General features: G+C 40.3%; 1 protein-coding gene across 1 annotated transcript; it reads left to right on the forward strand.

Moving 5' to 3' along the window:
* Window positions 1-1,315: 1,315 nt before the first annotated feature.
* Window positions 1,316-20,886, forward strand: acad9 (acyl-CoA dehydrogenase family, member 9; the record flags this gene model as incomplete). The annotated part of the gene is made up of 18 exons (XM_084061519.1): window positions 1,316-1,486; window positions 5,482-5,575; window positions 5,879-5,980; window positions 6,782-6,888; window positions 8,365-8,465; window positions 9,294-9,372; window positions 10,249-10,423; window positions 11,801-11,874; window positions 12,410-12,485; window positions 13,058-13,128; window positions 14,018-14,137; window positions 14,769-14,897; window positions 16,630-16,709; window positions 17,114-17,240; window positions 17,611-17,688; window positions 18,031-18,159; window positions 19,532-19,604; window positions 19,965-20,886. 18 exons carry the CDS (start codon window positions 1,316-1,318, stop codon window positions 20,063-20,065), a joined length of 1,887 nt encoding a protein of 628 aa, XP_083917645.1. The 3' UTR covers window positions 20,066-20,886.
* Window positions 20,887-22,611: the final 1,725 nt, after the last annotated feature.

The following is a 22,611-nucleotide window of genomic DNA, read 5'->3' on the forward strand; positions in this document are numbered from 1 at the left end:
AGTTACTTTGTAGATTTTGATTATTACAAAACATACATTAACCACTTCAGCCCTAAATACATTTCAGCCATTTGAAAATAGCCGATCTACAAGCTCACAATGCGTCACGATGCAACGCATTGTGAGCTTGTAGATCTGCTATTTTCAAAATATCTACATACATTTCATACATTTGAAAACTAGTGAAATGGGACATTATGCACAATTATGCACTTTAAGTACATTTTGATATACTTTGTACTTTTACTCAAGTACATTTTTAATTCTGGACTTTTACATTACAGTGTATTGATTAGGCCTGTTACAATTATTACATAATTGCAAGAGATAATCGCAACTATTTTGCATAATCGTCATAATCGTTTCCATGTTGAAAAATGTTCATACATTTTCAAACAGTTTCCAAAAACATAGTAGAAATACCAGATCTACAAGCTACAAGCACAACATGTCACAAAGTGACAAGTTGTGAGCTTGTAGATCAACTATTTCTAGTATTTGGAAAATGATTAAATATGTCAGTAATTTCTTTGTATATTTCAGTTAGTTGTCATATCTGCCCCAGGTCCGAAATGTTTTATTATGGAGCCTAAAAAGCAAACAGAAATTACGTTTTTATTCGTAGGTTCCAATGTTCAATATTGGACACACAATTAAATTGTTAATCGCAATTATTTGAGTGACAATTCATCGTCAACTTAAATTTGTAATTGTGTGGCAGCCCTAGTAGTAGGCTATGATACTTTTACTTGAATAGCCTATGCACAGCAGCCATATAGGGAATTAATTGGGCCCCTTCCTTACTTCCTTCACATGTGTTACCAATAATACTAATTAAGGGTCTTCCATTTAGTGTGGCATAGTGGTTGTACAGTATTGTTTTCAAGGACCCCCATAACTCTGAGAGTGTACAAATGGAACCAAATGGATCCATTTGGTTCCATTTGTACACTCTCAGAGTTACACACCCACCATAAGGGGCCATTTAGGAACCAAAATGCAGTGTTTCTAGTGAGCCAACATGCACGATATACCCAATTTCTTTCCAATATTGCTGCTGTACATAAAGCCTATTTGAAACTAGCTCTTGTGAACGTGGATTATTTCCATTACTTAATTCCACCACTGGGCGCCGCTGTTCCCCAGTGTCTATGGGTTACCCAACGTGTGTGTATAAATAACGTCATCATCATGAGACAGATGTAGGCGAAAGGTCTCCAGTCAGTCAGACAGACAGACAGACAGACAGACAGACAGACAGACAGAGGAGTTGATAACAGGTCAGAACAATAATAATAATACATAGTCATTCATAATGAATACAAACAGAGTTGTGTTGGTGTGTAAGCGTCTGAAAGCATTGAGTTGTCATGTGAAACACACCGGGAGCCCAGCGGCTCATTCACTACAACACAGGAGGACTTTTAGATCCACTAGCAGACACTTAGCCTATGCTAAAGATCTGTTCCTGGGACAAGTCAACAAGGTAAGGACTGTTATTATGATGTATTATTACCGTATGCATGTTTATGTATCTACAAGGTAAACACTGTTATTATGATTTATTATTACTGTATGTATGTTAATGTATCAACAAGGTAAACACTGTTATACTGCTTTATTATTACTGTATGTACGTTAATATATCAACAAGGTAAGCACTGTTATTACTATGATTATCATTACTGTATGTATGTTCATATATCAACAAGGTAAGTACTGTTCTAATGATTACCATTACTGTATGTATATTCATATATCAACAAGTCAACAAGGTAAGCACTGTTATGATTCATTATTGTTATGATTACGATCAACACATAACACGAACAGACTTATGGGTAAAGACAATCATATTTAGATTGATTGATGAGAACAACAGTACATGGAAGTACACATTCACAATACAAGGTCTACTAAACTGGAAGACTCATTAAGCACTGAGCTTGTTTAAGATGAGATCCCCATGCACACAAATCATGATGACATATAAGAGACAGACAGATATACACACTACTATACAGAATGTCATACAATCATTTTACAGGTTACTGGTATGAAGAGTGAAAAAAAAATGTACAAAAGAAGAAAAAGAAAAGGGGGGGGGGGTAGGGGGGTAGGTTAAGACTTAGACAGGGGCCATTTTCGAATTGCAGCCTCCTGAAGGTGTATCTTTAGGGCAGTTTTGAAAGTGAGTAGGGTTTTACACTCCTTTTGGTAGGGCATTCCACATTTTTGATGAATAGCATGAGAACGAGTTCATTCCCTTTTGTTGAGCCAAATCTGGGTTGCACATGATTTGTGGAGCTGCCTCTGGTGTTATGATCGTGGACTTCATTAACATTTAGGAAGTATTTAGACAAATACAGGGGGATCCCAATGTTGTGGTGTATCTTGAAGACCAGGCCCATAGCAAGTTGCTGTACTCTGTCCTCAACCCTAAGTCTTCCATCCTAGCAAAATGAGCAGGGGTTAGATGGGTTTTGTAATTGAGGCCAAGAAGTAGCCTTACTAGTTTGTTTTGGGATGTTTGGAGCCTTGTTTTTAAGGCCTTGGAGGTGTTGTGATACCATAAAGTGCATGCATAATCATAATAACCTTGTATGAGGGCCCCTGCAAGAATCTTCAGAGTATTCTTACTGACTAGACGTTCAATCCTATTCAAAAAGCTTGTTCTTTGGTTAAGCTTAAGATCCTAGGGAACTTCTCGTTGACTTTTTGTGGAATATGTAAAGCCCATTTTTGGCTGACATAACGCAACATTGGACAACGTGCATTATGATGGAAACAAGAGCTGTACACACAATCACAGTCAATTATGAGGTCAACTAAATATAGAAATGTACTAGGGGAGATGCTACATGCTGTGTCATGAGATCAACACATTGTTGATGCATCATAAATACAGCTGTAGTCCATGAGCCAGAGCCCCAAAATTGAGCAATGATTATCGAAAGAGTGGGCAAAACCAAACCTATATTAAATTGTTCATAGGGTTAATACGAGTAAATAAATATATGATAACCTTTCCACAGGAGTAGCTTTTTCATATTTAGCACACATTTTGTTATTTTCCCCATACGTACATGACAGGTGAAAAAAATACAACATTTAAAAAAGAGTTATCATAATGAAACTTCCTGAGTTGATTACTTACATGAAGACAATGATTTATCGTATTACAAGTTTTCTGAAATTGTATATTTAAATATGCAAATTAGGCATTTAGTCCATGAGCCAGAGCCCCAAAATTGAGCCAGATATTGAATATTCCCTCGTTAAAAAGCTTTGACTCCAACATCTTAACAAAATGAAATAAGAATGTTCACTCTGGCTTTGTCCAATGTTCCAATGTTGATTCTGGAAAGTTATGCAAATTCATATTTTCGTAATGCCTCATTTGCATATTTAAATATACAATTTCAGAAAACTTGTAATACGATAAATCATTGTCTTCATGTAAGTAATCAACTCAGGAAGTTTCATTATGATAACTCTTTTTTAAATGTTGTCATTTTTTCACCTGTCATATACGTATGGGGAAAATAACAAAATGTGTGATAATAACCATGAAAAAGCTACTCCTGTGGAAAGGTTATCATATATTTATTTACTCGTATTGACCCTATGAACAATTTAATATAGGTTTGGTTTTGCCCACTCTTTCGATAATGAAATCTTGTCTGGCTCATGGACTACTGAAGGTAATAACATTAACTGTGGGTGTTTTCATTTAGGTGTTAATGTGTGTGCCAGCATGGACAGAAGCTGACAGAAACGCCTACATCAGTGGTTTTCAACCCTATTCATATCAAGGTCCATTATTTATTCGGTTGGATGAGATTTAGACTCTCAGACCCCAAGACTTAGAATAATTTGTTATCTTTTGGATATTTTGGATTTTGTCCACAATTCCATGCTGTATTGATGTTGGTACCATAGGAGAAACAACAGTCACACGTTGATCAAAATAACTATTCTTCTACATTCTCTAATTGTGTAGACTTCTTTTAAATTGAGTAATGCAGATGTTTAACAATAATTGAACTCTTGAGAGTAATTGAACTCTTGAGAATAATTGAACTCTTGAGAGTAAAATGAAACCAAATGGACCTTTACGGGTCCATTTGGTTTCATTTTACACTCTCAAGAGTTAAAGATCTAGTTTGGTTACCAACTCTCCATCATTTAGCTGGTGACCACCTGGAACCCCCTCAAGGACCACTGGTTGAGAACCACTGGCCTAAATGACACAGTTTGCGTTAAACCTTTATTGATCCCTGTGGGGAAATTCATGTGTCATAGCACTATAACAGTGAATTGAACGTGGTAAGAGTAACCGTACCCACAACCTCAGAGGTTGTCTGTTGAATCCACCGTGGTGCATCCGGCTTTTGTGTGACATAGAATGCTGAATAAAATTCAAATACAGAGAGACAGCATATGTAATGTGGCCCTCTGTAGTGAGTGTGGAAATATAGTGGCCCTTTCCATCATCAAAGTTGCCCACCGCTGGGTTAGAGTGTCCGCCTTGGTACTAGGATGTCGGGGTTCGATCCCCGGCCAGATCATACTAAACATTCTGAAGAATGGTACCCAGTGCCTCCCTGCTTGGCACTCCGCATCAAGGGTTGGATTGGGGGGTAAGTCCAGGCGGTGTGCTTGTACAAGCTGCCCCACGCTACAGAAACAGAAGATGGGCTCCCGCCCTTATGGGCCACATGGCTCGGCAAGGCTTACTTACTAGTATTTACCAGACATCTGCATTAAATTCTTCACATACAGTATGTATCCTGCTGCACCGGTTTTGACATGACTGTGTGCCGACACAATAGCAAACCACACCCCACCACATGTATACGTGTATGAACAATAACATAGGGTGAAACCTTTGCCTTGCACTGTTAACTTTGACCTTATGATGGATTTGTTTGGTTCAAACTTCAAAAACTATCCCAGTTGACTGACTGACTGACTGACTGACTGTGACTGGCAGGCAGGCAGGCAGTCAGTCATAAAACTGTGCAGAGGTCCTGTCTGGAGGTCTTTAATCTCTTTAACAATGTGTTGTGACTGTGAGCTAGATCGTTATTTTTTTTTAAATTATTTTTCACATGTATTTTAAAGGTATGCCAGGTTGAAAGTGGTCAATGCAGGGCGGGAGAGTAGAGTATTATGGCTAGTAATAGCCATAATGATGTCATTCGTACATTCTGTGGCGCACAGCTACTGTCACTGGCATTTTCACTACTGTACAGTATCTGTGACTGACAGATTCACAAGAATACTTGTGAACATACTGTGTGTGTGTGTGTGTGTGTGTGTGTGTGTGTGTGTGTGTGTGTGTGTGTGTGTGTGTGTGTGTGTGTGTGTGTGTGTGTGTGTGTGTGTGTGTGTGTGTGTGTGTGTGTGTGTGTGTGTGTGTGTGTGTGTGTGTGTGTGTGTGTGTGTGTGTTGTTAAACAATGTGATTGTCTTCCAGGCGGAGGTCTTTCCCTACCCAGAAATCTCAAATGAGGAGTTGGAGGAGATCAACCAGTTTGTGGCACCGGTAGAAAAGTACTTCAACGAGGAGGGTGAGAGAAAAGACCTCCATTGATCCATCCATACATCCTTATATTTAATTTCAAGCCCTTTTTCTCCACACTACACCTTTTTAGTTCAACAATTTTCTTAGATTTGATGGACTTAAGATACTATTTAAACATATTTTTGATGCATTTAACAAAGGTGCAATATACAGTACTGTATATTTTTTCAACATTTTAAAACCTTTTCCTATGAACCAGTTGTAATTTATGCTGTGGTCCAGTAGTGGTCCATGGACCAGTGGTTGAAAAACACGACAGTTGAGGTGACAGTCATGTTGTTTGTTCCAGTGGACTCGGCGAAGATCGACCATGATGCTAAGATCCCTGCAGAGACCCTGAACGGCTTGAAGGAGCTGGGCCTGTTTGGCATCCAGGTCCCTGAGGAGTATGGTAAGACCTTTTTTAACCTGAGGCCGGTTTTAGGAAACGACTTCTAAATCCTAACCGAAGTTTTCTGAAAAACGTTTATTTATTTATTCCAAGAGAAAATGTTGCTCTAGCATAATTATCTCTGTCGGGGTGGCAACCTCATATGTCCAAAACTGTTACTTTTCAGGATTCAAATTCAAAAGCATCAGAAGTAGCAGATCTACAAGCTCTAAACGCGGCGCGAGCTTGTAGATCTGCTACTTTTGATCCTTTTGTGTGACGCTGTGGTACGATCAAGTAGGGCGTTAACTCTTAGACTGCCAGAGTTTCTCTAGAACGGTCTGTAGCCTCTGCCAGTGTTTTCTAAGCTAGTACTTAGAAAAAATGTTATTTTTTTGTCTGTTTATTTTTTAACATTGAAGTGAATGGAGCAGCAACTTTTTGGAAAATATTATCTCCTGTTCTTTGGGACGAACGGAAGAACGAAAAAACCCAAAAATAATTTTAGAATGTTTTTTTTTTGGTACAAAATTTAAAATGTTTTCAGGATTGAAAGGTATAACAACATATAGGCTTTCCAGGTCTAAATGGGTTAAAACCCTATACAGTTGACCGGAGTCCCTCGGGGCTTAATGCTAATGTATTTTCTGTTTTTCGCTCTCTATATCGTTGCCGAAAATAACCGATCTGCACGCTCACAACGCGCCGTGAGCTTGCAACAGCGGTGTGTGTGCAACGAAGCGTAGATCAGTCTTTTTACTCCATTTATTTATTTAGCTTGAAGCTTGACATCAATGATAACATATTGTGTTTTGTCTGCAGGTGGTCTAGGTCTGTCCAACACCATGTATGCCCGATTAGGAGAGATCATCTCGTTGGATGGATCTATTGCTGTCACTCTGGCTGCTCACCAAGCCATTGGTCTGAAGGTGAACCTGCTCTCCTTTTAGTGTAGGGGTTCTCAAAGTGGGGTGCGGGGACCGCCAGTGGTCCTTGGGGGGGGTGGTAACTGGAGGTCCCCCAGCAAAATCAGTAAATATAGCGTCACAATCGTTTGAACCCATTAAGACCTGGAACGCATCTGTGTCACTTTAGATTTCTTTGGCTATTCAAAAATAGCAGATATACAAGCTCGTAGCGCGGCACTCGGTGTCGCGCTACGAGCTTGTAGATCTGCTATTTTTTTTAAATCTTGAAAACATTTTTATTTTTATTTTTTACTGTTAGGATTTAGATTTTTTTAAAGAATGGCCTCAGTCAGGTCTTAATTGGTTAACCACTTTATCCATATTTTATACTTTGGCCCTTCAAAAATAGCCAAAGTATCCTTTTTTTTTTTTATCTTGAAAAATCTGGGCGGAAAATTGGAGAATTGTTGAATAATTTAGATTTTTTTTAACACAAATCTTCTCTTCTGGGGGTCCCTGGCACAAAATGTTTTCAGTGGGGGGGGGGGTCCACGGCCAAATAAATATCAATTTGGGGGTCACTTGACATGCAAATGTTTGAAAACCGCCGTTTGAGTGTTTTCAATGTGTCTGCCCATGTTGCCATGTGCAGCACGCACGGCTAGAGGAAACCACAGTTCTTGTTAGCATGTGCAGTATGCTGCTATGTAGTGGTGGAAAGTAACTATGTACATTTACTTAACTCATTGAGTGCCCAAATTATTATCTATTTCTGGCCATTACAATTTTTTTTTTTTTTTTTTTTTCAAAGTAAAAAAAAAGTGCTTAGGAAGCGAGATACAGCCCTTTTAAGTTATAAGTTAAACAAGGAGTGGATGGAGCTGCACATCTTCAGATGATGATACATGTATCTTGTTTTGTTTTTTTTCATTTTTTTTCCCCATTTTTTTGTGGGGTTAACACGTGAAACACGTTAATGGCACTCAATGAGTTAAGTACTGTACTTAAGTACAATTTTGAGGTATTTGTACTTTACTTGAGTATTTACAATTTCCAATACTTTTACTTTTACTCCACTACATTTATTTGAAAACTTTAGTTACTAGTTACTTTTCAGATATAAATGATGATGTAAAGAAACATACATTACCCACTTTAACCCTATTTTATACCTAAGCTATTTGAAAATAGCCGATCTACAAGCTCACAACGCGTCGCATCGCGACGCGTTGTGAGCTTGTAGATCGGCTATTTTCAAATATTTAGTACTTTTACTTCTGGTACTTTAAGTACATTTTGATGCCAATACTTTTGTACTTTTACTCAAGTACATTTTTAATTCTGGACTTTTACTTGTAGCAGAGTATTTTTATATTGCAGTATTGGTACTTTTACTTAAGTAAAAGAATTTGAGTACTTTTTCCACCACTGCTGCTATGTGAGGTTGAAGTGAGGCTGTGAATAATATAACGTTGTCAAACATGTTGTGCGTTCCAGGGCATCCTGATAGCTGGGAGCGAGGAACAGAAACAGAAGTATCTGCCCAAACTGGCCTCGGGAGAACACGTAGCAGCCTTCTGCTTGACTGAACCGGGAAGGTAAACGAACGTCTAGAACAGGGGGTCTTCAACAGGGGGTCTCCTCCGGGACCCCTAGGGCAGTGGTTCTCAAACTTTTTTCATGTGAAGGACCCCCAAATTGACACTTATTAGCCCGCGGACCCCCATTTGAAAAGATAAGCCAGGGAGCCCCATAAGAGAAGATTTTTACGGCTCTCTAGCAGTAATTCTCAACCATTTTAATTTCAAGGACCCCCAGTTTGACATGCATTAGGCTACGGACCCCCATATAATGGCATTTATATCTCTGGGACCCCAATTCATATTGTAAAATCAATGTTAATTTAACTCTGAGAGTGTACAAATGGAACCAAATGGAGCCTAACGGGTCCATTTGGTTCCATGTGTACACTCTCAGAGTTACAGTCCCATAAGGGTCCATTTGGTTCCTATCCATCAATTAGCTGGGGACCCCCTGGAACCCCCTCAAGTACCCCTGGGGCTCCCCGGACCCCACTTTGAGAACCAATGCCCTAGGGGTCTGCAGAGTTACACTAACAGTCAAATGTTTGTGTGCTTTTTTTAAATGTATTTATTAACCACTAGCAAGTTAGCAACCCTAGCATCCCTATTCTGAGGGGAACATTAGCCGAAAAAAAAGCTGATCTACAAGCTCACAACGCTGTGAGGCGTTGTGAGCTTGTAGATCGGCTATTTTCGGCAAAGAGGTTTGGTGTAGAGGGAAAGAAGAACAGACCAAGGTCAGAGCCAGACCAAGTACAGAGCCAGATCTAGAGCCTGGTGCTGGAACATTTGTCTGCATTGCTTGTGTTATTTCTCATTATTTCTCACTGATGATCATTTCAGTGGAAGTGATGCAGCCTCTATCCAGACCCGTGCCACTCTGTCTGAAGACGGGACTCACTACCTGCTCAACGGCTCTAAAGTAAGACTCACTGTTCCACTGCCGTCTGCCTTGGGACGATCTGTTTATCCAGATAAAAATATAAATGAAAACAAAGCCTAAGTCTTTTTTCAAACCGTCAAAAAGTACAGTACTGTTAATGTGGACCAGATCACCCATCAATGAGCTCGTTAGTTGGACCTGTCGTTTTCCTCCCAAAAGTTATTGTCTGTTTTCTTCATCCAGACGCTATGAGGACAAAGTATTGTGTACAAACTCAACCGTTAAAAAAACTAATACATGCAATTTATATATTTATATATAACGCTTTTCTGAGTACTCAAGTCGCTTTGTCGCTTAAAACTGGCACACCTATATAATAATAATAATAATAACAATAACTCATGACACTTAATTTAGTATGCAATTAGTTAAAGAGGATGCATTCTATTATTCATTACGAACATTAATATCATGCACTTACAGTTCATGATGCACTAGTTACATTTGCACTTTATGTGTCTCCTTCTCTATTCTCTTCTCTTTATGCTATTCTCTATTTTTAACGGCATTGATGAACCAGCACAATTAAGCATTTCACCCACCTTACCTGTAATGTGATGTGACAATAAAGATTGATTCTGATAATAATGATAATAATAATAACTATAATAATTATAATCCACCCAAAATACTAGGCTCGAGTATGAAATAAACTGACAAAGATTACTTGTTTTTGTTAGTTTTATAAACACACAATTCATTTAGTTTATTATTTTATAATTATTCACATGTAGTTTTGGTGAATTTACTTTGTGCCTCAGCACGTACTGTACTCGGAAATGATTTAGACTTGCCTTGAACTCTGCAAGGTGTTGATTCTGCGTTGTCGTTTTTGTGTTTTTGCGTATTGATCAGATCTGGATCTCCAACGGCGGCATGGCAGACATCATGACGGTGTTTGCGAGGTCAGAGGTGACCGACAAGGACGGCGTGAAGAAAGACAAGATTTCTGCCTTCATCGTGGAGCGAGCGTACGGCGGCATTACCAGTGGCAAGCCTGAGGACAAGCTGGGAATCCGAGGATCCAACAGTGAGATAACTACACACCAGTGTTGACCAATTCAATCCGGGAATGCATCTGTGTCATTTTAGATTTTGGCTATAACCATATTTATACTTTGGCTATTCAAAAATAGTAGATATACAAGCTTATAGATCTGCTATTTTTTTGTTTTAAATCGTGAAAATGTGTACAAATCTTTGAATATATATATATATATATTTTTTTTTTAAGCGAACATTTGTAACTCAAATCTTTGCTTCTGGGGGTCCCTGGAACTAAATATTTTGAGATGGGGGTCGGCGGCCAAAAACATATCATTTTGGGGGTCCTTGACATGAAAAAAGTTTGAGCAGCACTGATATTTAGCAACATGAGTTTTTCAGAAACCTATTTGGATTTAGAAGACATTTGCAGATGCGTTCCCGGATTTAATGGGTTAATTTCGTCGACTAAAACAATGACGAAAAACCTTCGTCGACTACCTTTTATCACTGACGAAACTAGTAACTAAAAATTAAGCTTTGATGACTACTGTACATATATTGATAATTTCATCAACAAATAAAAGCTAGATGAAAATGTTAGGGAGGGACCTAGTGGAGAAGAGATCCAGTAGAACTAAGACAAGTCTTTTTATGCTTGGTTGCACGTGGGTGTCGCGCTCCGATAATAGCCGATCTACGACGCGTTGTGAGCTTGTAGATCAGCTGTTTCCGGCACACACAGCTAAGTATAAATCATCCATTACGACGCCATCAAGGCCAGCCAAGATAAAATGTTCTTGACTAAATCAACTGCAGATTAAAATTAGAAAATCTTATAATATTAATTCAACTAAAACTAAAACATTTCAAATGTTCAAATGAATTTTATTCAAAAGACGATATGACTAAATCAAAATCTGCTACACACTGATCCATTTTTAAGGGCCGTTCACTGAGCACAATCACTAGTTCTAACTCAAGTGGATGGCAGAGTTCACACCACAACTATAACAAAGACAATGGTGAACGGTATAGTGATAATAGTGCTTGGTGTGACTGGCCCTTTACGCTCTCTGACTTTACACTCTGACTCCCCGTCATTGTGATTTCTGTGTAGGAATGGGCTCTATGCACAGCAGACATCGGAAATAAATTGGGCCTCTTCCTTACTTACTTCAGAGGTGTTACCAATCTTTCTAATTAAGGCTCTGTTCCATTTAGTGTAGCACAGTGGTTCTCAAACATTTTTTTAATTTCAAGGACCCCAATAATTCTGAGAGTGTACGAACGGAAGCAGGGAAGAGGTCCAATTTCTTTTCAATATGACTGCTTAGATGTCCATAGAGCCCATTGGTAGACTACACTACAGTATAGAGCTGGTTTTATGCTTAATAACATTGTATTTATTTTTATTGATCAGCTTGTGAAGTGACGTACGAGGATGTGCCAGTACCAGTGGAGAATGTCATTGGAGAAATTGGTGGTGGATTCAAGGTAACCTGGCTGTCTCTTATGAAAATAAATGAGAACACCAACACATGACACCATACTGTCTGTGAGATGTAATAGGCTCTATGCACAGCAGACATATTGGAAATAAAGTGGGCCTCTTCTGACTTCCTTCACAGGTGTTACCAATTATACTAATGAAGGCTCTGTTCCATTCTGGTCAGGGTGCTGATATCGTGCATGTTGGCTCACTAGAAACACTCCATTTTGGTTCCCAAATGGCCCCTTATGGTGGCTGTGTAACTCTGAGAGTGTTCAAATGGAACCAAATGGACCCGTAAGGGTCCATTTGGTTTCATTTTGTACACTCTCAGAGTTATGGGGGTTCTTGAAAATAAGACAACCACTATGCCACACTAAATGGAACAGAGCCTTAATTAGTATCATTGGTAACACCTGTGAAGGAAGTAAGGAAGGGGCCCAATTCATTCCCAATATGGCTGCTGTGCATAGAGCCTATTGTTACAAGATACGGGCCAGAACATCAACATTTGACCTCATATATATTTGTCGTTGCCAGGTCGCCATGAACATCCTGAACTCGGGGAGGTTCAGTATGGGCAGTGCTGGGGCAGGAATGATAAAGAAACTCATAGGTAAACATCATGCAAATTCTTTTAGTCACCCTGATGAAGACATTGTTGCCGCAACTCGTACAGTATGTGTATTTTTTTTAATTCTTGCCATGCATTAGCTAGACTTTTAATGACTTTTATACCGTGGTGGAAGAAGTACTCACATTTTGTACTTAAGTAAAAGTACCAATACCACACTATAAAAATACTCTGTTACAAGTAAAGGGCCTGTGTTGAAAATGTTACTTGAGTAAAAGTACAAAAGTATTGGCATCAAAATAGACTTAAAGTACCAAAAGTAAAAGTACTAAAATGTTTGAAAATAGCAGATCTACAAGTTCACAACGCGTCGCATCGCGACGCGTTGTGAACTTGTAGATCGGCTATTTTCAAATAGCCTCTGTGTAAACTTGGGCTGAAGTGGTTAATGTATGTTTTATAATTTAATACTTTAATCTGCCAAGTAACTAGCCCCCAAAAGGGGTTCCCGTCTTGAAAGGTATAGTTACAAATAGGGGTTCCCGCCCAAAATGGGTTAAAGGAGGGGATTAAATGTCATTTCTTTCTGCTGATGAAACTGTGTCTCTTTGTAGAGCTGACAGCAGAATATGCCGCAACAAGAAAACAGTTCAACAAGAAACTCAGTGAATTCGGCATGATTCAGGTAAGGCAAGTTTATAATGTTTAATGTTTATTTCAGCCACAAAGGAATAAAAAAAGGCATTGTTCTCATTCAGTGCCACTGGACGTCTAAGACGTCCGTTGATATAAGCCCTGAGTGTCACTGGACGTCTAAGACGTCCAAAAAAAAACATGTTCAGAACCCAAGATATGATGATTTGAAGATTTGCTGCTCCATTCACTCTTTGTTTAACTTCTTACTGAAAAAGGCTGTATCTCGGCTCCTAAGCACTTTTTTTTTACAATGAATTTTGGCTGTGGCACTCAGAGCCAAAATTCCATAAATAAGCTGGGCACTGAATGAGTTAACCACTTAACAACCACTCCTACATTTGACTTTGTCCGTGTGTCCGTCCGTATGTCCGTCCGTATGATTGGTCAAGCTTCACGTGACACGTGACAACATATTGTCACGTTTCAAAGGCACCACTCTCTTCACACTGGGTGTGATTTTTGAGTGGTGCCGAAGGCAACCACTCCTATACATGACTTTGTCCGTGTGTCCGTATGTATGTATGTCTGTCCACAAACATTGATGACAACATCAATACGGGGGTCAATACGGGGCTCATCAAAGGCACCACTCACTTCACACAGGTTGTGATTTTTTTCCTCTACACACCAAATCTCTTCGCAGAAAATAGCATATCTACAAGCTCACAACATGTCGCGGCGCGATTTGTTCTGAGCTTGTTAATCTACAATTTTCAGGATTTGTTTACACCAGAATAGGGTTCTGGTGCAAAGGGTTTAAGTGGTAGAAATACAAAAAAAAAAGAGGGAATGAAATATAATATCATTTCTACTCATCGTAGAAACTCGTAGGAGGAGTTTGCAATGCTGTGGCGTGTGTGTGTGTGTGTGTGTTGTAGGAGAAGTTTGCAGTGATGGCCCAGAATGCCTTTGTGATGGAGAGCATGGCGTACCTGACAGCAGGCATGATGGACCGGCCAGGTGTCCCTGACTGCTCTCTGGAAGCTGCCATGGTCAAGGTCAGAACACCTGCTGAACACCTTGCTTCTACATAAACGCCTGTTAATGGCATGATTCTGTTGGTCCTACAGAATCATGCCATTAACGGCATAGGACACTGGTTCTCAAATTGGGGTACGTGTATCCCTACGTGGAGGCACTACAGGGGGGTATGTGAGAGAAAGTGGAAAATATAAGAAGAGGAAGAATACATTTCACTGTGATTTTTTAATGATCAAACATTAACCAACTTTATGTGAACATGCGGAAGTGTTAAACCAAATCAAATTGATAACTTACTTGACTAGCACAACTGTTACTGTATAGAAATCTATACTTATTTGCGCATTTGAACTTATCGATGTGAAGACTGGACTCACTTACTGAAATGTTATGGCCACAGTTTAAAATACACCAGGTTTCACTACATTTCTTATGTCCAATTATATTATATTGTTCAAATGGTGGCTTAATATTCATTCATAGCTTCATAATGCTAGCTATGGTTTTCTAAGCAGAATGTTTTAGTCGGGTAACAATCCATAAATCAGGGAAACAAATGCTGAAGCCAAAAACGGCTTGAGAACAACATGTAGGACACCCATGTGCGTTCAGGTGTTTAGATCACATTTGTGTCCCATGTTTCTACAGGTGTTCAGCTCAGAAGGAGGATGGATCTGTTGCAGTGAGGCTCTGCAGATCCTCGGGGGTCTGGGTTATACAAAGAACTATCCGTACGAGCGCTACCTCAGAGACTGTCGCATCCTGCTCATCTTTGAGGTACCATCACAACACTGTTATGACGATAACCGATTAAGACCGGGAACGCATCTGTGTCATTTTAATATGTCTTTGATTATTAAAAAAATCACACCCTGTGTGAAGGAAGCGGTGCCTTTGGGGCGGGGCTTAACTCATTTCAGTTCGTCCCTATTGGTGGTCTGAGTCCACTTACCAAATTTGTACTTGGTAGCATGCTGCAAACTGGAATAATGGCTGTTTAAAGCCCAGCCAATGGGCAGACAGAGGGGGCGGGGCTTAAGTAATTACAGTTTGTCCCTATTGGTGGTTTTAGTCCATGTCCAAAATTTGTACTCCGTAGCATGCTGCGAACTTGAGTTATGGCTGTTTAAAGGCCAGCCAATGGGAAGACAGAGGGGGCGGGGCTTGAGCAATTCATGCTCGGCCCGTATTGGTGGTCTAAGTCCACATACCACATTTGGACTTGGTGGCATGCTGCAAACTGGAGTTATAGCTGTTTCAAATCCCGTGCTCATCCCGTGCTCATACGGGCGGACGTCCCTGGGGGTCCCTGGACCCCTCTTTGATAACCAGTGGCACGTGTGGCAAATGAGAGGAGAGATGGCATAGGCAATCTCCAAGTCCGTGTGTGTGTGTGTGTGTGTGTGCGTGTGCGTGTGTTTGTATGTGTTGCTTCTTTGCCGTGCTCATCCCGGGCTCATACACACAGACACACAGACACACAGACAGACACACAGACACCGAGTCAAAGCCACGTATAGAGCGGTTGGCACCGCTAAAAATAGCAGATATACAAACTCTTGTAGAGCTTGTAGATCTAGTGAGGTACCGATGCCATTTATTTCTTCCCGATACCGATTCCGGTACCGAGTAGTACCGATCCGATAGCATTTTGTAATTAAGACGAATCTAGGACAGTGATTCTCAAAGTGCGGTCCCATCTGGGTTCCTTGAGGGGGTTCCAAATGGACTCTTACAGGTCTGTAACTCTGAGAGTGTACACATGGAACCAACGAATTTGTACACTCTCAGAGTTATGGTGGTCCTTGGAATTAAAAGGTTTGAGAACCACTGATCTAGGAATACATCAAAGTTCCATTAATAATTGTTAAAGTGCAGCTACAAGTTAGTAAAATAATAAAGTAAATAGTACAGTAAGAGTATAAAACAGTCGTGCAACATCAACTGAAGCATTCAAAATATGACTTTAAATTAAATATCATCATGTGATAAATGACATGGTATCAGAATGGCATAGACTGGCATACTCGCCGATACTGATACCAGTATTTTAGGCGGTGTCGGCAGCTTTTCTGATACTGGTATCGGAGCAACTCTGATGTTAACCATGTTAGACTCATTGAAAACTATCACCCCGCCCTCACTGCCGGCGACGCGAGCGAGTGAGAAAAAGTGATTAAAAGACACACGTTTCAACCAGACTGTCCCCCCATACCGCAAGCAATAGCACTTTGTGCAGCGATGATGTTTGACGATCAAATATTAGGTTTTAAGGTGTTGAATGCCTATTCTCTGCGGTGGAAACACTCTCAGCCCCCCTAAACATATTTGTTCCTGGCGCACTTCATATTTATACTCGAGGATTGTGCACGGTATAGTGATAAATAAACCTTTTTATCAGGGTCACCCTGACCCTCAGTCTCAATAGAAAGTTAGAAACGCACACATTGTCACTTGAAAGTAACATGAGCAAGCCATGTAATGTGCATTGATTGTTGCTTGTCTACAGGGGACCAATGAAATCCTCAGGATGTACATCGCCTTGACTGGAATGCAGTATGCTGGCAAGATCCTGACAGGGAAAATAAAGTAAGGAGGTGCTAATCAGTTGACTAAACATCAAACTAAACGCTACATTTGTCAGAGTTAAAAATACGTAGCACACTGTCTTCACTTACAAATAAAAAGTATATATATTTTTTTTACAGAAAGATGTTTGGGTCCAACTGACCTTCATCAGCTATGACGGTCAGTTGGACTAAAACGTTCTGTATTTAGAATATATATAAATACATATAATAATACGAATGTGTAAGTGAAGACAATGTGTGGGACTTCTACCTCTTTCTGTGTTGATTTTTGTATCAACACACCTGTTCTTGTAAGTAGGTGTGCAAGAGGACTCTTTCTATTAACGTGTGTACATCGATAGAGTTGACTGAACCGTCAGGATGTGGCTTCAGATTGTTATTGTACACGTTGTGTTCCTCTAGGGAGATGAAGAAGGGGAATATCGGTGTTGCTCTGGGCATGCTGGGGAAGAAGCTGAAGGACTCTATGGGAGGCAGTGTGGATCTGGGTCTGACGGGGAAGGATGGAGTGGTGCATCCCAGCTTGACGGTAAGACATTGATCTCTGACGTCCGTCTGGGTGTTGAAGAGCAGTGGGTCCCAACCTTTTTAATGTCAAGGTCCTCCAGTTTGATATTGTCACTGTCGGGCAGCGCTCTTATCTCCATATTCTAACTTTTTATGTTTTTTTGTAAATGAATGCCCTGCTTGATCATACTACAGCCTCACACAAAGGCATCAGAAGTAGCAGATCCACAAGCTTGAAACGTGGCGCGAAGCTACCCGTTTTGAGCTTGTAGACCTGCTACTTTTGCAGTTTTTTTTTTATTTGAATCCTGAAAAGTAACAGTTTTGGACATGTGAGGGTTCCACCCGACAGACTGACTGACGATATGCTTTTGATATGACTTTGCTTACAGGACAGTGCGAAGAAGTTGGAACAGAACGTTGCCTTTTTTGGCTCAACCACAGAGAGCCTGCTCTACCGATATGGAAAGGTAGGATTTTTGTTTGGTTTTACTTCTCACAATTTATTATGATGACAAGAGAAAAAGGCTGCATAACATTCAGTTCCTGTTCAAAAGTCAAACCTTTCGCTCCATTACATACAAATAACATGATTACGTGATTCAGTTTCATTTCACAACCTTTCAGGTGTGCAGTAGGTGGGCAGAACGGAAATGTAAAATAAAAAATAGCAAAACTGTTAAATATCCTTTCTTGTCCTTTCTGACAAAAACACGACGCTATCATCAGATAAAACATGTGCTGTAGACCTCTATGATGACTTGTAAGGAAAGCGTAGGTGTGTTTATTAATCTCATCTTCTGTGTTGTTAGACCATTGTAGATGAGCAGTTGGTGCTGAAGAGAGTAGCGGACGTTCTGATCAACCTGTACGCCATGACCGCTGTTCTTTCCAGAGCTACAAGATCTATCAGCATAGGACTGAGAGACCACGACCATGAGGTACACACACACACACACACACACACACACACACACACACACACACACACACACACACACACACACACACACCAAAAAATAACTGATCTTGTGATGTGGCGGTCCGTGTATAATGGTCTAACAGCAGACTGTACCTAGAGACCAGTGTTATTTATCTAGCTCAGAGTAGTGGTACTGCTCGTAAGGATGAACATAATACTGTAGCTCCTTAACAAGAGGACAGGGACTGTATGAAAAGAGATACTCAAGAATAATCAGTAACTACGGTAGATCGCGTAGATTTGAATCTGTGAACATATTTCCAACTTTAATGCATCTGATCTCTATTGTGGAAGCTGAGGGCTTCACTATAAGCTTATGGCTCATGTCGAACCAGGATCCAATTTACACTTTTACAATGTAACCACGTTCTTATCTTTCACTGCTAGGATTTAGCAATGCCTTTGCCTTTTCTTTTTTGGTCACTTAAAGTTTTATATATTTTTTTAGTTACAGACAAAAAGTTTAAAACTAAACAAAACAAAAGAATACAAAAACAAAAGAAAAACATTGAGAAGACAACTGCTCTATTGGGAGTCGCAATAGTTTAGTCTTACATCCTTACAAGCTCTATCATCTGTTTCAGATTACCTTACCCTAGTCCTCATCACTGTTTCAGTTCTTATGTATTATCCATTTAGTACATTTTTCTTCCATTTGTAGCCTCATTGTTCCCGGGTTGGAGGCTCTGCCTTACCCCATTTCCTTGTGATGGTTTTCTTACCTGCCTTGACCAAATATCTGTCCTCCCTTTTTACATTTTCTTCCAATACATCAAACAAATACAGTACCTTACAGCAGTGGTTCTCAAACTTTTTCATGTCAAGGACCCCCAAATTGACAGTTATTAGCCCGTGGACCCCCATTTGAAAAGATATGGCAGGAACCCCCATAAGAGAAGATTTTTACGGCTCTATAGCGGTGATTCTCAACCGTTTCAATTTCAAGGACCCCCAGTTTGACATGCATTAGGCCTACGGACCCCCATTTAATGGCATTTCTATCTCTGCGACCCCAATTTATATTGTAAAATCAATGTTAATTTAACGGAACCATGGAACCAAATGGACCCGTTAGGGTCCATTTGGTTCCATTTGTACACTCAGAGTTACAGACCCATAAGGGTCCATTTTCCTAACTATCCATCATTTAGCTGGGGACCCCCTGGAACTCCCTCAAGGACCCCTGGCGGTCCCCGGACCCCACTTTGAGAACCAACGCCTTACAGTCTATTTTTACCTCATATCCCAGTATTTTTTGCATTTTCTTGTGTATCCCTTTTTGCTTTTTTTTTTTTTTTCCCAAATCACGTTACTTTTCTCCGATCGTCCAGGTGCTGCTTGCAAATACATTTTGCAGTGAGGTGTTCTTCAAGAACAACTACCTGATGACTCAGTTGCAGAAGCGTGAGTACAACATGAAGCACTCACCTGGTCAACCAATGACACTTTTTTTGACACTTCAATGGCAATCCCGATGTAGTACAGACCTAGACCACCACTATTAATTTGTCAAGAAAAGAAAAAACGACTAGATTTCATTAAAGTTTCTATTTGAGAACATGGTTGAGAACTGTCCACTGAACAGAATACACAAACATATTGATTGTCCAGGCTGTGAGTTACGGATACATCGTTCTCCAACTTAACTGCCATGCCTTCTCTATGAATTGTCCTATTACAAAAATCATCCTCAAGTGTATTTGTGTGTGTGTGTGTATTAAGGTCTGGCATACTTTGTAACATGATGATCTCTGTTGGTTCCAGATTCACCAGAGAACAACGATGCCAACATCAAGAAGATCGCCCAGCAGGTGCTGGAAAAGAGAGCCTACATCTGCTCCCATCCCCTGGAGAGGACGTTCTGAACTGTCTCTCACCCTCTGAAGAGGGCGTTCTGAACGGTCTCTCACCCTCTGAAGAGGGCGTTCTGAACTGTCCAACTGGAGTGTTAATGAAACTCTACAAGTGTCCCTTCTACAGAGAAGGTTCAAATTAACACTCCATGTTTTCCTGTGCATTTTGAATCACCATGGTTGGTCTTGACTCTGACTGTTCTAAAGCATAACTGTAACTATGTACATGCAGATTTATAATAAGTTTAACGTCTAAGATGTACTTTGATAATGCCATTAATAGCCCTGATATAAATAATAAATGTTGTATAATACTGGGAGTTATTTTCTTCTAATTGCCATGACGTGTGAAGTGCTTCTTGTCTTTATACTGCAAAAGCGGGAGTGTTCATTTAACTCGGAGTGTACAAGTGGAACCAAAAGGACTCAAAACACCCAGAGATAAATGTACTGTAACACTCAGGTCATTACAGTGTACCGCCACCGCGTGGCAGTACAGGCCCAGACCTGAACAAGATGCAAAGAAGACATCTCTTCTGGCTTCAATAGAGTGGTTTTCATAGGTATGTTATGTTGTTTATGTACACTTATATATACATTCATAAATGTGTATATGTATATATGAATATTTATGCACATTTACAGGATATTAATACCTGTTAATAGCTCATACAACATGCAAATCCCTGGTGGTCCAAGTGTGGTGTAAGGTTACTAAGCAAGGACCCTGAATCTCCCTGTACATTAACCTGTTCACTCTTATTTTTTTATTCTTAGTTGTATCTATTTTTTTCTGCATCTGTCCTGTGTTTCTAACTGCCATGATAAGTGAATTTACCTCATGGGATCAATAAAGGCCTGTGTCTACGTTCTACTATGTTCCTGTGAGGTTGGACGTCTTCCCATCAATGTGTAGATCTTCTCTTCCTCCGTCTGGGGTAAGGCAGACAAACTGTGATCATCACTGTTTAGTTATTGGATACTGTCTGCACCTGACCGTCACCCCTATGGGATGTAAAGGACACTATCTGGTCCTTTACAACGGTTCATTCTATAGTTAGTAGTGTACAAATTGCACCCTCATAAACATATGTGAAATACACTTACACATTCAATAATTGTTTGATATGTTTTACTCAATCCTGCGGTTTGTTGTTCATGATGGGTGAATCAATGGGAGAATGCATGTCAAACAGCACAGTTCTTAAGCATAGTTCACTTTATTTTCACGTCCGTCATGCTCAGCCAGTAGAGCAATCTGGGTTCGATCCCGGGCTCTGCCAACTCACTGTGTCAACTCATGAGTAGCACAGCTTGGGTTAAGTCGTGCGCTGGGAGTACTGGGAGCTGATAGGTGTTGCTCTCCACCTGCAATCATCTCCCAGGGGATGATTGCTGGGAATAGACACCCTCGTTCTTGGTTGATAGGCCTTTTGACATTAAGCCTCTCCTATTACCTACAGCACATGCTATAATCTGTCACCACTGGTGGCTCCTCTGTGACCTGACCTCCGGTAGCTCCGGGACTAGTCGATGGGCTACCAGTGATCCAGCTGTGCACGTCATGAGGTATACTGTACATGTGAAGTGGGCACCATCAGTGATGAGCTGTGGATTTCTGAGCTCGGGGGCTTTATTTTATGACGTCACGTGCATGCATGTGCACAAAGCCGATCAGCTCAGTGCTAGTTGAAATACTGTATTCGACCAAGGGGCCAGCCTGACATATTAACAATGAGGCCAATACGGAAGAGAGACAGTTCATATGAAGTCAGGAGGTTAGACCTAGGGTCATTGAGGGGGTTCCAGGGGGTCAGGAGGTTAGACCTGCTGGGGTCATTGAGGGGTTCCAGGGGTCAGGAGGTTAGACCTGGGGTCATCGATAGGTCCTATTAGGGAAATTTGAATCCCCTGCCCCTTGTAATGGCCTACACTGGAGCCAATGTCAGAATGAACTCAGAATGTAGAATGTGCGCGGTGCATGTATACAGACAGTATACAATGAATAGAATGGACCATGCTGCATTGATGCATTCCACAGGTGAATGTTGTGAAAATAGCCGATCTACACAAGCTTGTAGATCGGCTATTTTCACAATGTTTGCCTCTTTCTTACACAATATTTGACAATTTGGCCAATTTGGTATTAAAACGGTCTTAAAAGTCTGTGCCGCCCATTCATTGCATGTGAGACTGTACATACGGTACATACAGACAAGACAAAAAAAATAAACATTACTGGATATTCTTACATTTACATTAATATACATGACTTTGACAATAAGACTCACGAACAAATACGGATCACTTTGGCTGCTTGCACACGAATGGGGGGGGGGGGGGACTTGGATACTTCAGTCTTTCTTGAAACACTTCTTTCTTTCTTCTGTACTTAGTTTATCTTACTTTACTTTCTTTCATCTATTTTACTTCACTTTCTTCTATTTTACTCTCTATTGTAAATGTTTTTTTTCCAGCTCTCTACAGCCAGTATACAGTGAATAGAATGGACTATGGTGCATTGATGTGGCCGGCCATAGCTGAATGGGTAGAGGTCC

This window comes from Gymnoscopelus microlampas, assembly GCF_963454915.1.
Source record: "Gymnoscopelus microlampas genome assembly, chromosome: 7".
Lineage (NCBI taxonomy): Eukaryota > Metazoa > Chordata > Actinopteri > Myctophiformes > Myctophidae > Gymnoscopelus > Gymnoscopelus microlampas.